This window comes from Protopterus annectens, chromosome 2.part0, assembly GCF_019279795.1.
Source record: "Protopterus annectens isolate FY-2018-M chromosome 2.part0, PAN1.0, whole genome shotgun sequence".
Lineage (NCBI taxonomy): Eukaryota > Metazoa > Chordata > Ceratodontiformes > Protopteridae > Protopterus > Protopterus annectens.
The window spans coordinates 313,695,926-313,718,253 of record NC_056728.1 but is presented as its reverse complement, the minus strand read 5'-3'; the positions used below and the strand labels follow the sequence as shown (position 1 = coordinate 313,718,253).

General features: G+C 43.3%; 1 protein-coding gene across 1 annotated transcript in view; it reads right to left on the bottom strand.

Annotated features, from left to right (window-relative positions):
- Nucleotides 1–22,328, bottom strand: part of PRRC1 (proline rich coiled-coil 1) — a gene marked incomplete in the record, with an annotated part of 448,168 nt that overhangs the window by 276,787 nt on the left and 149,053 nt on the right. The window contains 1 exon segment of the mRNA XM_044060795.1: nt 6,178–6,338. Coding sequence (XP_043916730.1) covers nt 6,178–6,338 — 161 coding nt within the window.

Here is a 22,328-nt window from a genome sequence, read left to right as displayed (position 1 = left end):
AGGTAAGCCATCTGGGAAGTTGTGTTCAAGCTTGCTCCCAGGAATACAAACTGTTGGCAGGGTACCAGATGACATTTCTTTTCGTTTATGGTGTACCCCAGCGAGGTTAGAAGTTTCTTTTTTAAAAAAGCCAGATGTTTTAATAGCATGTCCTGGCTTTTTGCCTGAATTAAACAATCATCCAGGTATGGATATATTTTAATATTTCTCTGCCTGCAAAATGCAATTACTGGAGCCAGGCACTTTGTGAATACCCTGGGTGCAGTAGACAAACCAAAGGGCAATGCAGAGAACTGATAATGCAAGTAGCCTGCTTTGAAGCGTAGGTATCTTCTGCAAGATTCCCTGATTGGGATATGCAGGTAAGCTTCTTTTAAAACTAGAGTTGCCAACCAGGCATCTTTGCCTAGCATAGGAAGTAACTGGTGAAGAGTCAGCATCTTGAATTTTGGAATGTCCAGAAAGATGTTTAGAGTAGACAGGCATACCGGACTCCGAATGGGTCTCAGTAGAGGCCTGCGAGTCTGAAGTAGCGGATATCAGGGGCTGCAAAAGCACCTCGCTGAGTACCGGCGAACTAGCGATTAGCTTAACAGAAGCGTCATCGGCAGTTATGGACCTATGCGGTCTGTCTCGGTCTTTATCTTTATGTTTTTTCGGAATATCAGTAGTTGGATGGCTTACCGAAGCCATTTCTGAATAGTTAAACAGAGTACCAAAATAATTAGCTGCAAAAATAAACAGACGAATAGTTCAGGGGTTGAATAAGGCACAAAAATCGAACAGCGAGGTACGTTGTGGTCTGGGCCTAAGCAAGGAATGCAGTACGAATGAAAATCTTTAGGAGGTATTTCCTTTCCACAGGTAAGACAATTGTTAACATTTACTGACATCAGTTTAAGAGCAAGAAAAAGGATCCCCAACGGGGTACTTGGCTTTTTTGAAGACTTCGGTTCTGAAACTCGAAAACAAAAATTTCAGGAGTCTGCCAACTGGCACTTGCGAACTGCTTCCGCTTCGGGAACTGCACGGCAAGAAAGACTGATGTAATGGCATCGGCTGCATGTTTTATACCCCTGACGACCTGACGTCATGAAAGGAGGGATAGCAACCGACGCAGGAATCCAAGACTCTGGTATTCAGGCCAGCTGAGGGCTACCTGCAGGCAGACAACCTGAATGTAATGACTGCAACAGTGAAACACGAAGAACATCGGACGACCTGCTTAGCGGTAAAGTCGTTGGAAGGCTTAGCCTTGTGTGGTCTGTCTCTATCTTTATCTCTGTTTTTTCGAAATGTCAACGGATCGTTGGCTGACAGATGCCATTTCAGAATGCAAAGGCAGAAGACGAAAAAAAAGGTCTACAGTAAGAGCTCTACGACGAATGGTCCTCTCGTTAAAGAGGGTACAGAACCGGCAACGGGGGATGTCGTGGTATGGGCCTAAAAAGTGATGCAGTATGAAAGTCTCGGTGTGGGATCCGTTTTCCACAGGCGAGACAATTAACTTTTTCGGACATCGGTTAATGCAAGAAAAAAGGATCCCAAATAGGGTACTTAGCTTTAAACATTTTCAGCTGTAATTCAAACTCTGGTAGCGACCGACGGGCACACTTGTGAATAGCTTCTGCTACGGGCTCCATGGCAAGAAAAGAAAGACTGGTGTAATGACGTCGGCTGCCTTGCTTTATAGAACTGATGACCACACATCAGACTACAACCAACAGCCGATGCAAAAAAAAACACTGACTCTGGTATTCGGGCTGGCCGAGGGCTACCACAGCAGGGATAACCCACAGGAGATGACTGCAACAGTGAAACACGAAGAACATCTGATGACCTGCTTCTGGGACGGGTCATCTGAAAGCTTAAATTTGCGTGGTCTGTCCCTTTCTTTATCTTTTCGTTTTTCAGGAATATCCACAGACTGCTGACCGATGGATGCCATTTCGTAATGTGAGGAACTACTTCAAAAATGCCTGGCTACAAATTGAGCTCTACGGAGAATAGTCCTTGAAATGAAGAACCGACAACGGGAGACGTCGTGCTCTGGGCCTAGACAAGAAAAGCACAAGGTATGGAAGTCTCGGTGTGGTATTTGTTTTCCACAGTGGGGACAATTATTGACTTTTTCGGACATCGGTTAGTGCAAGAAAAAGGTCCCCAATGGGGTACTTAGCTTTATTCGTTTTCAAATTCAACTTCCACTCTGGCAATGAGCGACCGGGACACACGCAACCTGCTTTGCTTCAGGCTCCACGGCAAGAAAGACTGATGTATTGGCATCGGCTGCTCTCCTTTATACCACTGACGACCTGACGTCAGTCCACAGGCGACAGCAGCTGGCACAGGGGAAAAGCTGGACTCCAGTCTTCGGGCCGACTGAGGGCTACCCAGCAGGGATAACCCACAAGTGATGACTGCAACAGTTAAACACGAAGAACATCAACAATTCCACAGTTAACTTTGCTAAAAAAATACATTTATACAGACCTTCTGTACTCCTCCAAAACTCAAAAGATGCAACTACCATCTAGGTTTTACCGTGGTAGCTTTCCAGTTACTGACATCTTTATTCACAGATATCTAGAAGTTCAGCTTGACCTATGCCATTCTTTAAAGGTCATGCAAGTACTACTGCTAGTGAGGTTCTTCCATCAATTGAAACAGTTACTGCATCCAAGACATTTTGACTCTTGATGGAAGGAAATACAAAGGTTTACCAGTTCATTTACATAAAACCAGATGTGCACTCTCCATAACCATCCTTAACTCCCAAAATAAATGAGCAATCCTTCAATATACAGAGAACAAAACCCATTATTTCTTCACCTGGTAATGGACAGCACCAAAGTTTGATCCTGACTGCAGCCAACTAGATGTCAATAAAATAGCCACGGCAACCTTATTTCTGGCCTCCTTTACTTAACCGACACACCATGATTATGGTTTCTGTATAATCACTAAAATTGCTGACAAAGTCCTACATCTATCCCCTTGGATCATAGGGGCATACTGACAATGGTCAGGCCAACAATTTTTTTTTTTTTTTTTTTTTTTTTTTTTTTTAACTAGGAGAAAAGACTTGCCACCAAAAGTGAAGTGACTCCAGAACAAGCTTGATTACAGTAAATTCAGGTATAAACCTGTCAACCGCCTGAAAACTTCACATCTTGTTACTGCTTTAAGAACACCCACTAGTTTTTTTTTTTCTACTCCCAATGAAGAGGCCACAGTTTAAAGAAAGATGCATCACACTAGAGATGTGGCTAGTTTTTGATAGTCTTCTTTATAAAGAGTTGCAGATTTCGGTACTTTTCCATTAAGGGGGCTGGAGTTATGCCACGAAATATTGATGGAAAAGTACCTAATATTTTAATAATGTTCCTGATTATTGCTGGATTTGTACCTGATTAGTTGAGAGCTGTGGTCTGTAAATCCTGCGTGACTTATCACAGAAGAAAAAAAAAAAAGTTACGAGAGATGGGCCAAAAATATTAGGAAGCAACCCAACACTCTGCACGTACAGAAAATGTACGGCCAAACCACTTACAATGCAAACACCAGTGGCCAGCACTGAGAGTACACCAAGCACTTGGAAAATAATAATAATCACAAAATAATCACATACTTTATTCAGACCGGTTTCGGCTAACCAGCCTTCTTCAGTGAACAAGCATTACAATGGTCTGTGGTATCAATAAGGTTGGCACACTATTCTTAATCATAAAGAAAAGTATTGGATTATTAATTTAGGAGCTTTATTTTCCCCAGGACTCAATGACCACTTATGAAAGATACCACAGACCATTGTCTTTGCTCTATATATCTTTATATATTCTATATACATATTTATTATACATATAAATATATGGAGTATGTTTTTTTTATATAAAATTATTTTTATATATATTTTTATGTATTATAGATATATACTTCCGACTTACGATGATTGTCATATATATTTAATGTACTTGCAATTTTTGGGTTGGACCATGTCTGTCATGGTTGGAGGAGTGTATATATTGTTACATCATGTAATTTTTGTGCAATGCTTGTTCACTGAAGAAGGCTGGTTAGCTGAAACCGGTCTGAATAAAGTATTTATGTGATTATTATGTGATTATTATTATTTTCCAAGTGCTTGGTGTACTCTCAATGCTGGCCACTGGTGTTTCCAAAAATATTAGGCACAATTCAAGGGGCAATCAAAATGTTAGGGCCATGGCATGTGTCTACTCACTGCCCTTAGCAATACAACGTGGTGACGATACCCCTCAAACGTAACCGATATCCATGCTAAATAGAACTGTATCTTAATAACTCATGCCTTCAAAGGAATAACTCGGTGCCTTTCCAGCAGCTCTTATATATTCCAATTGCACATCAATTAACAGTTTCATTACATTTAATAATTAATTAAACCCTTTAAGCTTAAAGATGTACTCTCCCATAGTTACATGTCATACATACACTACTTCCCACAAAGGGAATTCAGGCTTCAAAATATCATTTTTATCAAATACTCCACCTTGTCACCACAATAAAAAGAACATGCTGGAGAGATACATTCCTGTCTCAAGAGACATCCCATACTCTGGAACAAACTACCTATCTATATCAAACAAAGCTCCTCATTAGCACTCTTCAAGAAAAATCTTGATTGGATGGGAGATGGGAAATTCACCCGGGGGATCACTTCTGTGGCTCTGCTTGACAGGGGCACAGGAAAATAATTTTCTTGGGTGGCAAAAGCCAGGGTACCGTTTGGCTAGGCTTATATAGGCCCTAGGGCCAATAGCCTAGTACCTACCTATGAACCTATAGTCATCCAAGACCTTCTGCTGGGCTGAACAAAAAGGCCTGGCTTGTAACCAGAAGTGGTTTTATAAAAAAAAAAAAAAAATGGAATTTCTGCAGTATATTGTAGGAATTAAGGAAAAGACTGAATGTACTGCCAATTGCAGCAAAGCAGAGTTACTGGAAAAATACAGCCGTTTGTTCTTTAATGGTAGTTGCTGTTTACAAAATAGGTATATTTGATTTCCTTATGGTTTTGAAAATTACTTCTCAACAACAACAACAACAAAAAAAATAAATAAATAAATAATCAGGATTTTAAGAGATGTGCAGATTGCTAGGAGTGGAACTTTCCAGAATTGCTCAGCGTATCCACATTAGACTATGAATATGTGATCTATATAGGACAGAAGGAAATTTTTAAAGACAATGCAACAAGACAGCTCAGTGGTACAGAGGAGATGATGCCATGACAATGGTTTAGGAGACTCAAACTTGAATACTGACTTGGGCACCTGCCAGAGCTGTAGGGAAGGATGGGTCTGTCTATCCAGAAGGGGAGGAGAGGGATGGATCTGGCTACAGTATACTACAGCCATTTGGAGGAAGGGGGAATGCATGCAGTCCACCAATCTGCCAACTGGCAGTAGCCTTCAATCTGCTTGCATGGGAGCATGTATTTGCAATGGAGAAGGTGGTGTGGGCTTTCATGCTAATGCAGGTCACACATTCCTCTACGCAGTGGGAGGGGTTGGGTAACTAACGTAACCTATTAACATAACTAACATACTAATTTAAGTATTATAGCTGGGATGTCTATGAGGACACAAGCACCTTTCATAACTGACTAAATGAATGATAGCTTCCAGGAGAGCTTCCGATATCCCAGGATCTGTCATCGCTCCCCACCACCAGAGAATGGATTGACTGTAGTCTGACTGGAGGAAGCTCAACAATTTGCAACAGCCAATGTTAAAACTTTAACACAGGAACATGTACAGACAGAGAAGGGTGCACAGACACACACACACACACACACACACACACACACACACACACACACACACACACAAACACACACACACACACACACACACACACACACACACACACACACACACACACACACACACACACACACACACACACACACACACACACACACAAACACACACACACACACACACAAACACACACACACACACACACACACACACACATTCCAATCTCGCAGGCAAGGACAGTGAATATTACCACACGAGAATCAACATATGAATAAGGTAATGTGTGCTACAGAAGCAACTGAGATAAACCAATGGACTATCCAATTTCAGTTTACACGTTTCACTGCAGTAGATTATATGTGGTGATGCTTACCTTAATGAAGTCCCAGAGTCCTCCACTTCCAGATGCTGGACCGTGCATTCCAACTCCCCTAGGATCTTCAGGTTCCTCAGGAAAGGTTATGGAAGAGCCAGCCATCTGGCCCATTACAGAACCTACCAAAGGTTGCTGAGCCACAGGACTTGCCATAACGCCTTCAAAAGAGATGAACAAAATACACAACATTAAAACAATATTGATTCCTTAAAATAAACACTGTTCTGCTGCTGCAGCCTACAAATCACAGGGTAAGCATAAGGGGAAAAAAACAGAAGTGGAGTAACTGCACAAAACAAACACTGCGTACATTCCATACAGATGTTGTACAACTAATGAGAAAGAGGACACTATTATACTCAGGATGGCAGCTAGAGTTCTTGTCACAAGTGAAAATGACTGTGGAACATACAAGGGCTTCTTGCTGACTTCAGTCTACCTGCAAAAGTTGTCAGATTTGTAAGTATCCAGCAGCTGCTTTGTATATAATACAGTGCCATGCTGTTACTACCACAAATGCCAATCACCACATCTGAAATTCACTTTTAATAACTGACATGTTTCCTCTTCACCACTTCATCTTTAAAGAGGACCATAGTACCATAGCAGGCATAGTTCTGCAGCATCTATCTATTAAATCTACAAATTTGAAATAGTATTTATAATACTACATCGAGCACGAGTTTATAACTGTGAAAAGTATCCTAATGTAACAACTGAAACCGCATTCAAAGGCTCAGCCTAATTCAAATCCCATCGAACTAATTTGTATGCAATGCATAAATCACACTTCCAACAGCAAAACAGAGAAAATGGTTTCCAGTAATCCATTTATACTACCTATTTTACTATATTTTTCATTTACATGGACTGAAATCCCTTTTCTGTTTCCTTATGCAACTAGTACAAATGAATGTACTCCTGTGTTTTAGTAAAACTTGGAAATGTCTCACAGATTAGACAGATTACAACTCTGCAACAAGAAAGCTTCAGAGCAGACCAAAATATAATGCTAGTTAGTACGTTATGTATACCTTGTATACAAGGATGAACAGAAATGTTCCAGTAAGGGCCAGATAACATTATAAATTACCTTGGGGTGGGAGGTTGCGTAATGGTTAAGGTATCTACCCTATAGGCTCAAGGTGCAGGGTTTGATTCTCACATGGGGTAATTGGCTATGCTTAAAATGGCCCTGAAGGGCAGTTAGCCTAATACTAATTATGAACCTATGAATCTATAAAAGAATTACAGATTCCTACGTAATAACTAAGCTAGCTGGCCCTGTGGGCCATTTTAAGCTTAGCCAATTTCCCTTCCAAAGGTGAGGATCAAACCATATACCTTTCTGTCTGTGATATAAACATCTTAACCATTATAAAAAAACAAAAAACCTCAAATTATAATTATCCTAAAACCCAGAATCACTGACTTAGGAAGCCAATGCCTTATCAATTAGGCCACTGAGATCACCCATTTCTGGCTCTCTGGCTCACTTGCACACCCCCCCCCCAACATCTGGCTCTGGCATGCCAGCTGGGTCTGGCTCACTCTCACCATCTGGCTCTCGCTTGCTCTCACCATCTGGGTCTGGCTCCCCCCCACACACTCTACCCCTCCCTCACCTCACCCCATGTCTCTCTCCCCTCTCCCCCCACTCTACCTCTCCCTCACCCTTTGTCTCTACCCTCCCCCCATCTCTCTCCCCCTCTCTCATAGGTCCATAAAAGATGACTAGGCTAATGGCTTAAGAGACATTACAAGCCTAGCCAATATAATCAGACTTTTCCCAATATATAGCACCTAGGTCAAGAGGATGGCATGGATTTGTGCATATGCCCTGAGCATCCTACAGACTGCCCCTGTTCATAAGGGGGTACCCCAGGTGTGAATTTGCAAAACTATAATTTCCTTGGATCTGGATGCCATATCCAAGCTGTGCCGCAAAAGACTCTCACCACTGTGGAAACACAGCAGTCAATTTTTTTTATTTTTGTAGACCGAAACCTCTGAGGATGCCCCAACTATTGCCAGTGCCTAGCGATGTACCTGCCCAAGGGAAGATTATACGTGATTATTGGTCTGATGAGGGGTGAATACAGTGGTACTTTGACATCCTTAGATCTGGATGTCATGCCCTCACTTAGAAGCTGAGCCACATAGAAGGATTTCCACACCACCATGGACACACGGTGGTCAAAGTTCAGATTACAATCAGTGGACCCAGATCTCTCACCACTGGGTCCAGTCTTACCGGGGGTACTTTCGATGTTCTAATTTGCAGGGGTATTGGATATCCCAAAGGACAGAATAATGCATTTTGTCACATTTAGTTTCAGGCCGTGTTTGTGGCACCAATCATTTGTCTGAACTAGACCCTCCTGAAAGATATCTGCATTGGTGTGGGACTCAGCTTTCAGTAGTCAGCAAACGGTCATCCAAAGGCCTTCCACATTAGTCTTTGACTTCAGCAAAGTACATTTCAAACAGGAGTGGTCCCAGCACTGAGCCCTGTGGCAAACCACTAGCAAGTGGCCTCTTGCTAGATCTGGAGTCATCCACTTTAACCACATGTCCTGTCCGTGAGACAACTGGCTATCCTTCTGGTGACTAGGGATTTATGCCCAGTTTTGCTATTTTACAAAATCCGAGTGGGAAGTTGTGTCAAATGTCTTGGCCAGGTCAAGACAGGCAGTATATAGCTACCCTCACCCATAGTCTTACGTAATTTTTTCACATAAATCCACCACATTCAGTAGGTAAGGCCTACCCTTAAAGCCAAACTGGGTCAGGTCCAGTGTTTAAAGGCCTCCTATGTCTTTATCAGGTAACTATGATTATTCTTTCCATGGCCATACACACAAGACTAGTTAGACAGCTGGGCCTGTAATTTCTGAGATCAGTAGATGGTACACCTTTATGCAGAGGGATTGTTGTTGCTATCCTGCACTCTCTCAGGAGAAAGCTTATCCAGAGGCTATGGTTAAACAGGCATTCTAATAGGCCTGATAAACCTCTTAAATCAGGACTTCAGAGGCAACCTGGTATATTGTCAGGCCTCATCGAAGCAATATTTTTAGCTTTAGAGAGCACAGCGGCAACCTGTTCTTTGGTTATAACTGGCAATGGAGTACTGGAAGGTATTTCTTGGGGGAGAACGGAGAGTGACGAGGAAGTGAAATTTGAGCTGAAGTTGTCATCCAACAGATTTGCTGCATCTTCTAGTTGAGTATAGGTGATGCCATCTATAACTAATTCTGCACATTGTTGGGTGTTACCCTCAAGACCGCAGTCATAACTGAAAAAAAAAATGCCTTATGGTTATTTCCTTAGCTTTGGAGGCTATTTTTACCTCAAAGTCTGCTTTCAGAGACTTGATTAGCTCCCTGACTTGCTTGTTTAGACTACAGAAGTACTTTTTCACTCTGATGTGCACATTCCCTCTTACTTCAACAGGATTCTTTCCTTTACTGCACAGCCTGTTAATACCAGGGTCCACCACTTTGGCTCGTTTTTTGTGGTTTGACCAGGATTTATTTTGGTCTGGTTTAGACATTTCTATGCAGTTGTTTATATAGTTGTACAGGGCTTTTAGGTACATCTCTGCATAGGATCACGTTTCCAGGATTTGGGGGAGCTTGGAAACTAGCTATGCCATCCCTTAAAGAGGGTAAATTTACCTTAGATAAGTTCTTAGAATTTTGGGGGTTAGCTGGGGGGCTAGTTTTACCTTTACTTCAACGGAGACCACTTTCTGATATGATCTTACTAGTGAGGAAATCACATGGGGGAGTACAGCACTCCCATACCTGCGAGTACCAACTCTAGGACATTGTTCACCTACCAGGAGTGAAGACTAGCTGCTCTAGGACATTTAAAATTACAACTTCAAATAATCTCTGGGCCTGCATGTTAGTGGTTGTGTAGGCTTTCCAAGTTCCCCATTAATGAAGGGGGTAATTAAAGTCACCCGTGACTATGGTACTAGGCTAGATGGTTAAGTGAGTCTAGTAACTTCAGGTACGATGTACGAGTCTCCTGGTTCCTGGTGGGGGACCTATGGCAATGGATTTTTCCCGTAGTTAGTTGGACATGGAGTAACTCAAGCATATCATATTGTTTGACCAGCCTTGAGGTGTGCTTATCCTTTATGTAGATAGAAATACCTCTGCCTTTTGCTCTTTCATATTCAGTGGGTGGTCAGAATGTATGAAAGGCATTATAACTATGTATTGCTGGAGTGCTTTCTGTGGCTTTGAATCATACTTCAATAACTGCACAGATGTCAACATTGTCCAGAGTGAAAGGAGCTTCCGGGAGGAGAGTTTCTTGATGAGACTCCTAGTATTGAGCAGAAACACCTTCAGCTTGTCTTGAGTAGCTTTTGTTATGTTGGAAGGTTTGTCTTTGACAAGGCCTTAAAAAGGCACTGTGGGGTGGATACTGTTTTGGCCAATATCTGAAAGCCTAGAAGTGAAAGGTGAAGACCATCCCTGGCAAAGGAGCATGTCCTCCCAAGCTAAGTATGTAATGACACCAGTAACCAAGCCAATCATTAAAAGTTGATCATGTTCTGCTAGTATTATGGCATCATCTTTGGAGAGAGTAGAATGCTGCTCAATGCCAGGCTCATAGATGCCTGTGACACATTCTGAGAGCTCAGTCACCTTTCTCTTCATACAGTCCAAGGAGGTACATCTTGGGGCACTCACACCGTATGGACTACGAGTCATACTGGTAACTTGGGGTAAGTGACCAGAGTGCTTGGTGATCTGGCAGATCCTGGTCCCTGACAAGCAACTAACTATAACTTTCTACATATCCAGCGTGGTAAGAGGAACAATAGTGCATCTCACAGTGGAGTCTTATGACCAGAATACTGGGTTGTGGAGTGTTTTGCCTTATGGGCTTAGTAGTTGTGACACAATGACAAGTGGCTTTAAGTGTTGTGATGGGAAATGTCTCGTTTATGTGCATGCCAAGTTTCTGTGAACGGTGTCTGAGAGGCCTTTGTGATTTGGCTAAGTTACATGACAGCACCTCAGCATGTGGATCTGTGTTTGTGTGGTCCTTTGTGGGTGTGGTGAGTGATGTGCTAGAGTATCTGACAACCTGTTTTTTGCTTTTTGTGCCTGTGAGGGCATAGCCTCCAGTTTCAACTTGCAACTACATCTCTCACATGCTGTATTTTTGGTTTGAAAATTAAGTGGTCGACAGTGTACATAAGGCAATTGTTACATTGCCTCAGAACACCCATGTCTGCCAAGATGGATGCAGAGACAGCAGGAAGTGCCCATGCATGGTTGCAGGTCTTAATGTGTACCTGCAAGGGATAGAAATGGAGGGCGTTTGTAACCGGACAAGGAAAGGGTGCTTACTTGGTGTAATCTGCAGCCAACTTAACCAGCAATGCTGGCCAATGCCCAAATCAGATGGTCTCTAGGTAGCAACAGCCCTGGGTGCTACAATAAGGTAAGGTAGACCTAAACAATCCTAACTAAATGCATAAATGCTGCTTAAAGTGCAAACTAGTTGCCCTGTGAATAAAGCAGGGCTGAGGTAATGTTCTGAGATGGCTTTTACAGGGAAATTTCAACTTCTGGTGATTTGGTGCATACAAGGCACCAGTAACCGCCACTGAGTGGAGAGCAGCTTCGCTCAATTGCGAGGCTTCGATATGATTAAAAATAATAAATAAATAAAAAACAAAACCAGCAAGTTGCACCATAACTATGGCCAAAGGTCAATCAGGTAAGCATTCTACTGGCAATTCCCAGCTCAGATAGGTGAAATTAGCACTCTCCTACCACAGGACTGCAGACTTTGACGCTCTTAATGTAAAACGACTGGTTTGGAACCCACGTGTTAAGGAACCACAAAGATGCTCAATACTAAAACACTAAATACAGTGTATTTCAGTGCACAGCTCTCCCCTCCTCTCAATCTCTCTCCCTCCCCCCAACTGGCTCTTGCTCACTATTTCTCGCTCTCTCTCTCTCTTCCTCCCCACTCTGCCCCCCCCCCCTTCTGGCTCTGGCTTCTCTCCCCGATTCTTGCTCCCTCTCCCCCTGTCTGGCTCTTGCTTATGCATACTCTCTTTCTCCCCCCTTTGGCTCACTCACTTTCTCTCTCTCCCCACAAACCCCATATGTCTCCGTCTCTCTCCCAGTCTCTCTCCCTGTCTGGCTCTGACTTTTGCTCGCTCTCCTCTGCTTGTTCTCTCCCTCGCTCCCTGCCTCTCTCTTTCCCCAGTCCGACTGTGGCTTTTGCTGCTCTCTCTCTCTCTCTCTAGCTTTGGCTCTCATTCACCCCCCTCCACATCTGGCTCTTGCTCGGTCTCTCTCTCTCTCTCTTCTTCTCCCAGTCTGGCTCTGGTTCTCTCTCTCTCTCTCCCTCTTCCCATCAGGCTCTCCTCTCCTAGTCTGGCTCTGGTTCTCTCTCTCTTCCCATCTGGCTCTCTCTCTCACTCGCTCTCTCTCCCTCTCCCCATTTGGCTCTCTCGTCCCCTATCCCCGTCTGACTCTCTCTTACCATCTGGCTCTGGTTCTCTTTCTCTCCCTCTTCCCTTCTGGTTTGCTCTTGCTCTCTCTCTCCCTCTTCCTGTCTGGCTCTTTCTCGCTCACTCTCCCTCTCTGGTTCTGTTTCTTTCTCACTCTCTCCCCTCTCCCTGTCTGGCTCTCTCTCGCTCACACCCACCCCCCTCCCCATCTGGCGCTCTCAGTCTCTCTCTATTCCTCTCCCGTCTGTCTCTCTCTCGCTCTTCCCCTCTCCCAGTCTCGCTCGCTCTCTTCCCCTCTCCCCATCTGTCTCTCTCTCGCTCTCTTCCCCTCTCCTCATCTGGCTCTCTCTCACTCTCTCCCCCTCTCCCCATCTGGCACTCTCCTCCTCTCACTGTCTGGCTCTTTCTCGCTCTCTCTCCCTCTTCCCATCTGGCTCTTTCTTGCTCTCTCTCTCTCTCTCTCTCTCTCCCTCTTACCATTTGGCTCTGGATCTCGCTCTCCCTCGCTCTTTCTCCCCTCTCACTGTCTGGCTCTTTCTTGTTCACTCTTTCCCCCCTCCCGGTCTGGCTCTCTCGCTCTCTCTCCCCTCTCCCTGTCTGGCTCTTTCTTTCTCTCAACCCCCCCCCACCCCGTCTGGCTCCCCCCCAGTCTGTCTCTCTCTCTTCTCCCTCTCTCTCTGTCTGGCTCTTGCTTGCTCTCTTTCCCAACACCATCTGGTTCTAGCTCATGCCCCCCCTTCTGGCTTGCTCAATCTCTCTCTCTGGCTTGCGCCCACTCTCAGACCTCAAACCCCCATCTGGCACTGGCTATTGCTCATTGCACTCTCCAAATCCCATCTGCTTTGGCTCTTGCTCACTCTCCCTTCCTCTCCCCATCTGGATCTGACTCTTGCTCATGCACTCTCTCTCCCCCATCTGGCTCTGGCTCACTGCTCTCTCCAACCCCCCATTTAGCTCTTGCTCACCTCTCTCTCCAACCCCCATATGGGTCTGGCTCTTGCTCACTGCTCTCCCCATCCCCCATCTGGCTCTGGCTCACTGCTCTCCCCAAACACCATCTGGCTCTGGCTCATTGCTCTCCCCAAACACCATCTGGCTCTGGCTCATTGCTCTCCCCAACCCCCATCTGGCTACGGCTCTTGCTTGCTCTCCCCTCTCTGGCTCTGACACTTGCTCACTCACTTTCTTCCCCATCTGAATTTGGCTCACTGCTCTCCCCAACCCCTATCAGGCTCTGGCTCACTCTCCCCATCTGGCTCAGACACTTGCTTGCTCACTCTCTTCCCCATCTGGCTCTGGCTCACTGCTCTCCCCAACCGGCTCTGGCTCACTGCTCTCCCCAACCCTCATCTGGTTTTGGCTCTTGCTCCCCCCAACCCCCATCTGGCTCTGACTCTTGCTTACTAACTCTCTCTCTCTTCCTGTCTGGCTCTGACTCTCGCTCACTCACTCTCCCCCCAGCTGGCTCGGACTCTTACTCACTCTTCCTCTCTCCCACTGTCTGGCTCTTGCTCTTCCTCTCTCCCACTGTCTGGCTCTTGCTCGTGCTCTCTATCTCCACGTCAGACTCTGGCTCTTGCTCATGTTCTTCCCCCCTCCTTGTCTGGCTCTGACACTTGCTCACACTCTCTCCTCCTGTCTGGCTTAAAGTCTTGCTCGCTCGTGCTCTCTCTCATCTGGCCTTTGTTCACAATCCCCCCCCCCCAGTCTGGATCCAGCTTGCTCAACCTCTCCATCTGGCTCTGGCTTTTGCTTTCTCTCCCTCTCCATCTGGCTCTGGCTTTTGCTTTCTCCCTCTCCATCTGGCTCTGGCTCTTGCTTTCTCTCCCTCTCTCCATTTGGGTCTTGCTTGCGCTCCCTCTCTCTCTCCCATCTGACTCTGGCTTTTGCTCATGCTCTCTCTCTCTCTCCCCCTTATATGACTCTGGCTGTTGCTCATGCTCTCTCTCCCCCCATCCCATTGTTGCTCTTGCTCACACCCCACTCCAGCTTACTGCAGCTCTTGCTCATGCTCTGTCCCCCATCTGACTGTAGCTCTCGCTAACACTCCACCCCGGTCAGGCTCTTTGCTCATGCCCCCCCATCTGACTCTGGCTCTTGCTCACAGTCTTCTCAATCTGGCTCTTGTTCTCTTCCCCCATCTGGCTCTGGCTCTTGCTCTCTCCCCCATCTGGCTCTGGCTCATGCTCTCCCCCTATCTGGCTCTTGCTTATGCTCTCTCCCCCATCTGGCTCTGGCTCTTGCTCTCCCCCATCTGGCTCTGGCTCCCCCCATCTGGCTCTGGCTCATGCTCTCCCCCCATCTGGCTCTTGCTTATGGTCTCTCCCCCATCTGGCTCTGGCTTATGCTCTCTCCCTCATCTGGCACAGGCTCTTGCTCATGCTCTTCCCCCATCTGGTTATGGCTCTTGCTCGCTCTCCCTCTGTCCGTCTCTCGCTCGCTCTCGGACTCTCTCTCTCATTCTGACCACTCTCTCTCAGTCTGCCGCTCACCCACTCTATCTGCCACTTGCCCGCTCTTCCATTTTCTTTGTCTGGCGCTCACCCATGCTTCCATTCTCATTGTCTGGTGCTTGCTCACTCTCTCACCCTGGCTCGCGCTCACTCACTCTCCCTGACTGGAGCTCACTCACTCTCTGACTGGCTCTTGCCCACTTTCTCTTTCCCTATCCTCACCTACTGGCTCTTACTTCCACATTCTCTCTCTCTTCTGGTCTGGCTCTGGCTCATTCTCCCCCACCCCTCCAATCTAGCTCTGGGCTGTTGCTTGCCCTTGCTCAGTCTGGCTCCAGCTCCCCCCTTTCTCAGTCTGGCTCCGGCTCCCCCCTTTCTCATTCTCTCTCTCTTTGGCTCTGGCTAATGTTCTCAATCTGGCTCTCTCTCTGGCTCCCCAACTCTTAGTAATACCATACAGAACACTGACAAACTTCACATACAATTAGTATTCTGTAGTAACAAAGTATACAGAGTACAACATACTACCTTAAACACAGGCGCAGAATTGTATCCCCCTTATATGACTCTGGCTGTTGCTCATGCTCTCTCTCCCCCCATCCCACTGTTGCTCTTGCTCACACCCCACTCCATCTTACTGCAGCTCTTGCTCATGCTCTGTCCCCCATCTGACTGTGGCTCTCGCTAACACTCCATTTTAACTCACAGTACACTGACCGCATATACATTGGACTGCAGCTGGGGTGCACATCTGCAGGATTTGTCAATCTAGGAAGTTTAGTTTGCATTGCAAATAACAATTTGCATTACCCTGAAAGAAATCGGTTAAATATTCGGGAATAAGCGAGCAAGAGAGAGCCAGTTGGGGGAGAGAGCATGAGCCAGAGCCAGATGGGGGAGAGAGTATGAGCAAGAGCAATTATTGAGAATTATTGGAACCAGCAGGAATGCATAAAGCAATCTCTCTCTCAGCTCTTAATGTACTGTAAGCAACAGGAGAAAAGTAAATCAGGACCAGAGTATCTGAGCATTCTCTGGGAATGTAAACAGATCTTTATTCGGGTGCTCAAAACAGAGAGCAGATCTTAGAAAACTTGAAAAATGCAGCTGCCTTTCATGATTTAGTTGAAGCTCCTAAAAAAGGTGACTGCCAAATTATCTGTATCCGGAAAGAAAACTACATTGTAGGTGCAGCTCAATGGCAGCATTAGTTCTCATAAATTCATGGCTAACCAGCACGACAACGAGACCTTGCTCCATCTTGCATGTCTATATACTGCATGACTTTTGAGTTGTCCCTGTTCCCCTGTAGTACACTTAGAAGACCTTCCCGAATATTTAACCGATTTCTTTCAGGCTAATGCAAATTGTTATTTGGAATGCAAACTAAACTTCCTAGATTGACAAATCCTGCAGATGTGCACCCCAGCTGCAGTCCAATGTATATGCGGTCAGTGGTCAGTGTACTGTGAGTTAAAATGGCCAAAATACTCTGATTTGATGGATTTATCCCTGGATCCCATAAATACAGGAAATGCAAAAGAGGTCTAGCCATGTGCAGTTAGGTCAGTGCTGGTATACATAAGTCCCAACACTGCAAGAATGGATGCAGTTAAAAAAAATTCCCCTTCATCAGTCAAGTATTGGTACTGGTCAAGAACAGGCAAGTCATCAGCATCTTTCTGAATCAGTTCCACGATGACGGTCTCCGTGACTTTTACAATGAATGCATTTAAAGATGCTTAGTCTACAAAAAACAGAGCATGAAGTAGTCATTTTGTGCTTAATAGCCCCTGCTGGTTCTTGCACATTCTGCCTTTTTAAGCTCATTAACAATAATTGAAAGGGGTTGTACAAAGTTTTGATTTAGTACTAAGAAACATCTTAAATTTTCTATATATCCAGGGATTACATGCATTTCATTTTACGAAGTATTCTTATGATTACATATTACATCTTCTACACTCAGAGGTACTTTATTTACTGGAAATTTCCACTGAGATGGATAACACACAGTCATTAACTTAACACGACATGTTCATACCAAATGTCTTTATTTACACTCGATGAAGCAGTTAAAAATACTTCACTGCTGTCCTCTGCCTGTGACATCAAATTGTTGCGATACATTACAATGAAATGTCATTTCATCAATGCGAGGAAAAGCCAAGTAGAACTGATCAAACTATACTGGCTTTCCGAAAGTGAGATTGCAGAACAAGGGGTGTAGTCAGGGTTGCCAGATTTCCAGGTAGGGTCGAAGTGAAGAGCAAAAAAAAAAAAAAATGCGGAACAGAGTTACATTAAAGAACGGTAGCTCTGCACTAAACAAGGAGCTTCTAGTGTTTAATGCATTGCAGTTCCGATTTTTGATATACCGGCATATGGGCCAATCAAAAATCGATAAACACGGAGCTTCTCGTGTTTAATGCGGAACATTGCAGTTCCGCATTCAACATAAGTAGCTCCGTGTTTAGCGATTTTTGATTAGCCCGTACACCGGCATACGGGCCAATCAAAAATCGTTAAACATGGAGCTACTTCTGTTTAATGCAGAGCACAAGAAGCTCCGTGTTTAGCTATTTTTAATTGGTCTGTATGCCAGGTATACGGGCCAATCAAAAAAAAAAAACAAAGCCGAGGCTGGCCGGGATTTAAACCGGCAGGGCGGGACTCGGGATCAGGCTGCTGATCTCAGGACAGTCCCGCCCAAATAGGGATGTCTGGCAACCCTGGGTGTAGTGTAATCTCAGAGTTGTGTACATTATATATATACATACATACACACACACACACATTATATATATATATATATATATATATATATATATATATATATATATATATATATATATATATATATATATATACATACATATACACACACACACACATATATATATATATATATATATATATATATATATATATATATATATATATATATATATATATATATATATATATATACACACACATATATATATATATATATATATATATATATACACATATACATATATATTACACACACACACACACACACACACACACACACACACACACACACACACACACACAAGAAATTAGACACTGTCATCTGTGCTAGCATGCCTGAAGTTTTTATATATAATTTCAGACTGTCCTGTGTATTGTATGCCAGCAGGACTAGCTATGATATTGTAAATAAGTTCTTGCATGTTGATTTAGGACTGTTTGAACACAATGTTTTAATGACTTGAACAGTGTCCTTTTACATTTCTAACTGCCCATGTTTGTGAAAAGAAATTTTAAAGACAAACTATCCAAGATTGAGCTGATCAGCAGATAATGTCATCGGAATGTTGACAGTTGCTATATGTTACTGTCAGAAGCTGAAAGACAGGAAGAAACTTTTAGAAAACAGCTGTTGGTCAAATCTAAAAATATGAAATAAAATTTAGAACTGGAACAGTTGACAGTTGGACTAGTCTATAAAACAGCCTGCTGTTGTCAGCTGAATTGTGCAGTGGATACCAAAAAAAGGACTCGCCAAGAACTATAAGCCCACGTTTGGTCAGTTGTAGTAATTTAGTTTAGCTCAGGGACACAGTGTATTTTAATTAGGGGCAGTGTTTTTTTAGTTAGTTAGGAAGTTATAACTAATCAGCTAGATTAGTTATCCAAGTTTTTCTGAATGCTGGATCTCTATCGTACAGTATGGATTTCATTTTCCTGGTGACAGTTCTGTTTATTGGGAATTACTGTTTCATATTTTAATAATTTTGGTAAATATTATTATTTTAACAACTGACATTGTAACTGGACAATCAGTGTTTTTCTTTAGTGATTTGAGAGTGCTTACTTGCCTTGATAACTTCCCTGGCCATAACGAAAGCCTGGCTGATTAGGTCATTTGCTACCATTTGTTTTAATATATAATTTTCATAATTGGACACCTCTTTAGAAGGACATGGAGACACACTGATATTTAAATGAAGGGATGCCTAAAGAAAAAAAAAAGCAAAACAAAAACGTAAGATATCTTATCATTTGAGGACTGTTCTTTTGAGTTTTATCATTTGTAGTTCACTGTTATGACACCCCAGATTATTACAGTAGTTTATTCTAGATGATGTGATGACTACATTTAACCTACACAGTTTTCATAGGATGGTGTTCTTTTTGAAAGCCATGTAGTGCCTCTTCTTTCTACTACATTATCTTCCTTATTCTCTAGTGCTACTACAAGGTCTTCCTTGTACATCTTTACTGGACTAGGAATAAGATTTTGAACAAAATAATTAACAACTCCATGAAAGGATATTATAAGATTTCTAGGTACTTATAAATGTCGACAGTTAATGAATTTATACAAACTGGCTGTGCTAAGAAGCTGTGGTTGCTGTAACCTGAACAGCAGATGTTACAGTGGGATCACTGGTGCAACAGAATTCCTGACTTAAGAATTAGCTACTGGACAGACATGTCTAGCCAAAGTCCCTGAACTGTGTAGAGTCTAGAAGGGGTCAACTCTTCCTGGATGTTACAACTGCACACCAGCATCTTGGAGAAGAAAAAAAAAAAGTAGGCAGACTGCTATTTTGGTAAGGGAGGGATACACCCTGTGAGCATAATTCCGGACTACCACTCTGCATACCTTAGAAAGCGGAAAGGAAGCCTCCTATCTTGTATGGAAAGTTCTAGATGCCACCCCTAGTCTTACACGGTGTACAGGTCATGCAGACATTATGCAGGAGGGCATATCCTGTGTTTTGCCTTGTCCCTCTCTCAGACCTCAGCCCTATACCTTTGTAAGGTAATGTCCTTTGGGGAAAGGCAGGTGAATGCTAATATTGTAATGATCCTTGCTGGAACATCTACCGGTCACACAATAGTACAATGTTCAAATGGAACACTGTTTCAGTAAAGTTCCTGCACAATGGGAAGACTCCCAAAACAGTACTCCACTGGGGAGGAAGAAGGCACAGACAACTCCTTCAGAGATCCCTTGTTAAGCGGCCTCGCTGGATCATGGTCTCAAATATTACTCTAATTCTGGATTGAATATCCAATGTTTTGTGCTTGGAAAAAGGTGAGGATAGATGACTAAGTGACAGCTTCACAAATGCCCTGAGCTGCAACATGCATAAAACCTGCTGGCTTGAAAGATACTCTCTAAGACTGTACTTTAACTTCCCCCTGCAAGTTTTTTTTTTTCCATGCCTCTCACAGCAAAACATGATGAAGTTAGCCAACCATTTAGACATGGGTAACACCTCAGTTGTGGGGATGTACAAGAGATTTAATTTTTTTTCCTACAAAATTTTGTAACCTAAGACACATAGGGAGCCATATGGTCCAATGAAGAGAGAAGTCAAACTACCTTTGGCATGATGCAGCATAAGGCTGTCCCTGTTTTTATGGAAAGTTGTGAATGGCTTCCTGCCCATTATAGACTGGAGTTCAGAAATTCTTCAAACCAAAATGATTGGAATGTTGCTTTACTTGTAGCAAAGTATATAAACAGGACCAAGACTGCTGGCTAAAAAGGATTAGGCTAAGCTTTTCCAGAATAAAAAAATTAGGTCCCAAGATAAACAAAGTAACTCCCTTCAGGAAAGACATAGGATTCCTCTGAAGAACTCATTCACATACAGCTGATCAGCCAAAAGTGCTGAGACAGCATACATGTACACTTACAAGAACTGTAAGATAACCTGCTAAAAAGAGAGCTGAAAAGCATGACAGTACCAGAGGAAATGCTGCTATGGATACCTCTTGGCCACTTACTGCACTACATGTACAATTTATTCCACTCTGCCAGGTAGCACTTCCCTTTGTTAGCTATTCTGGCTTCTTGCACAATTTTATGGAATTTCTTATATAACGGGTGCCTGGCAGGAATTGCTGTCAGATCAAATCAGAGTTACTTCTACATGAGGTCTATAGTTAGCAGTACTGAATAACTATGATTTCATTGCCAACTGCACCACCTAGGAAAACCAGTGCTGTTTGGGTCAACAGGCAAGAAGCTGAAATCACCCTGACCATCTATTCTCAATTTTTGCAGCTCCCTTGAAACAAAAAGTGTTCCATGTGGAAAAAAAAGAGAGCAACCACTGTAAGGAAGTCCCCAGTAATAATGCAGAAACTGATTTCTCCAGGGAGACAAACATACATACATACATACAGATGTTTCAAGCACTGGCATTAATGCCCTTCTAGCTTGCCAATATACCAAACATCTGTTCCCATAATAAATGTCCAGGCTTTTCTTAAAAATATCTAAACAAGTACTTGCTTTAATGTAATTTGGAAGTCTGTTCCAAGCATCAGCTAATCTGTCAGAGAACCAATTAGTACACTTCTCATTCCTATAGAATCTTCTACATAGGTTATCGGATGATTCTCTACTACTTTTTTGATGACCCCAAACATTCCCAGAGGTAGCTGTCCCTAAATGCCCTATATACCTGAATAAGATCTCCTCTTAAATATCTGTAAGAGACACTGTACAAGTTCAGATATTTTAGCCTTTCATAATAACTTAGATTTTCACATCCATGGATGCCTTTGGTACATTTCCCCTGTACTCTTTCCAGTTTATTCATGTTTGTTTTCCTATAGGGTTTCCATATTGTTATTCCATACTCAAGTTTGGGTCTAATGTAACTAACAAACAATGACTTCATTATGTTTGATTTCCTAGACTTTATAAATCTTTTTATACAACCTATAGTTCTATAACTATCATTAGCCAATTGGTGGATATGATTAGAAAAACTCATGGCTGAATCTACCCATATACACAGGTCCTTAAATGAGTCTACAGTTTCAATCACTGTGTGCTGCATTAAATATTCACCTTTCAGTTTATGTCTCCCAAATCTCATATGCCTAGTTTTTGATGTATTTATCAACATATTTTCCTGTGCCCAAATGGTCAATTTAGTCAAATTATTTTGCAGACATGCCTTATCTGTAACACTTGTAATCGGTTTACCCAGTTTCAGGTCATCAGCATATAGACCGTAGAACACCTCAGAAGAAAAAGTAAGGTCTGAAAGACACAATCTAAACAAGTAAGGGCCTAGGACGGAGCCCTGTGGGACATCTTAACTATAACCAAGGATTTCACCTGTCCAGTTGGTGTGTGATACTTGCCACGATCTATTTGTAAGCCATGCAGCTATCCATCTTATCAACAGTACATC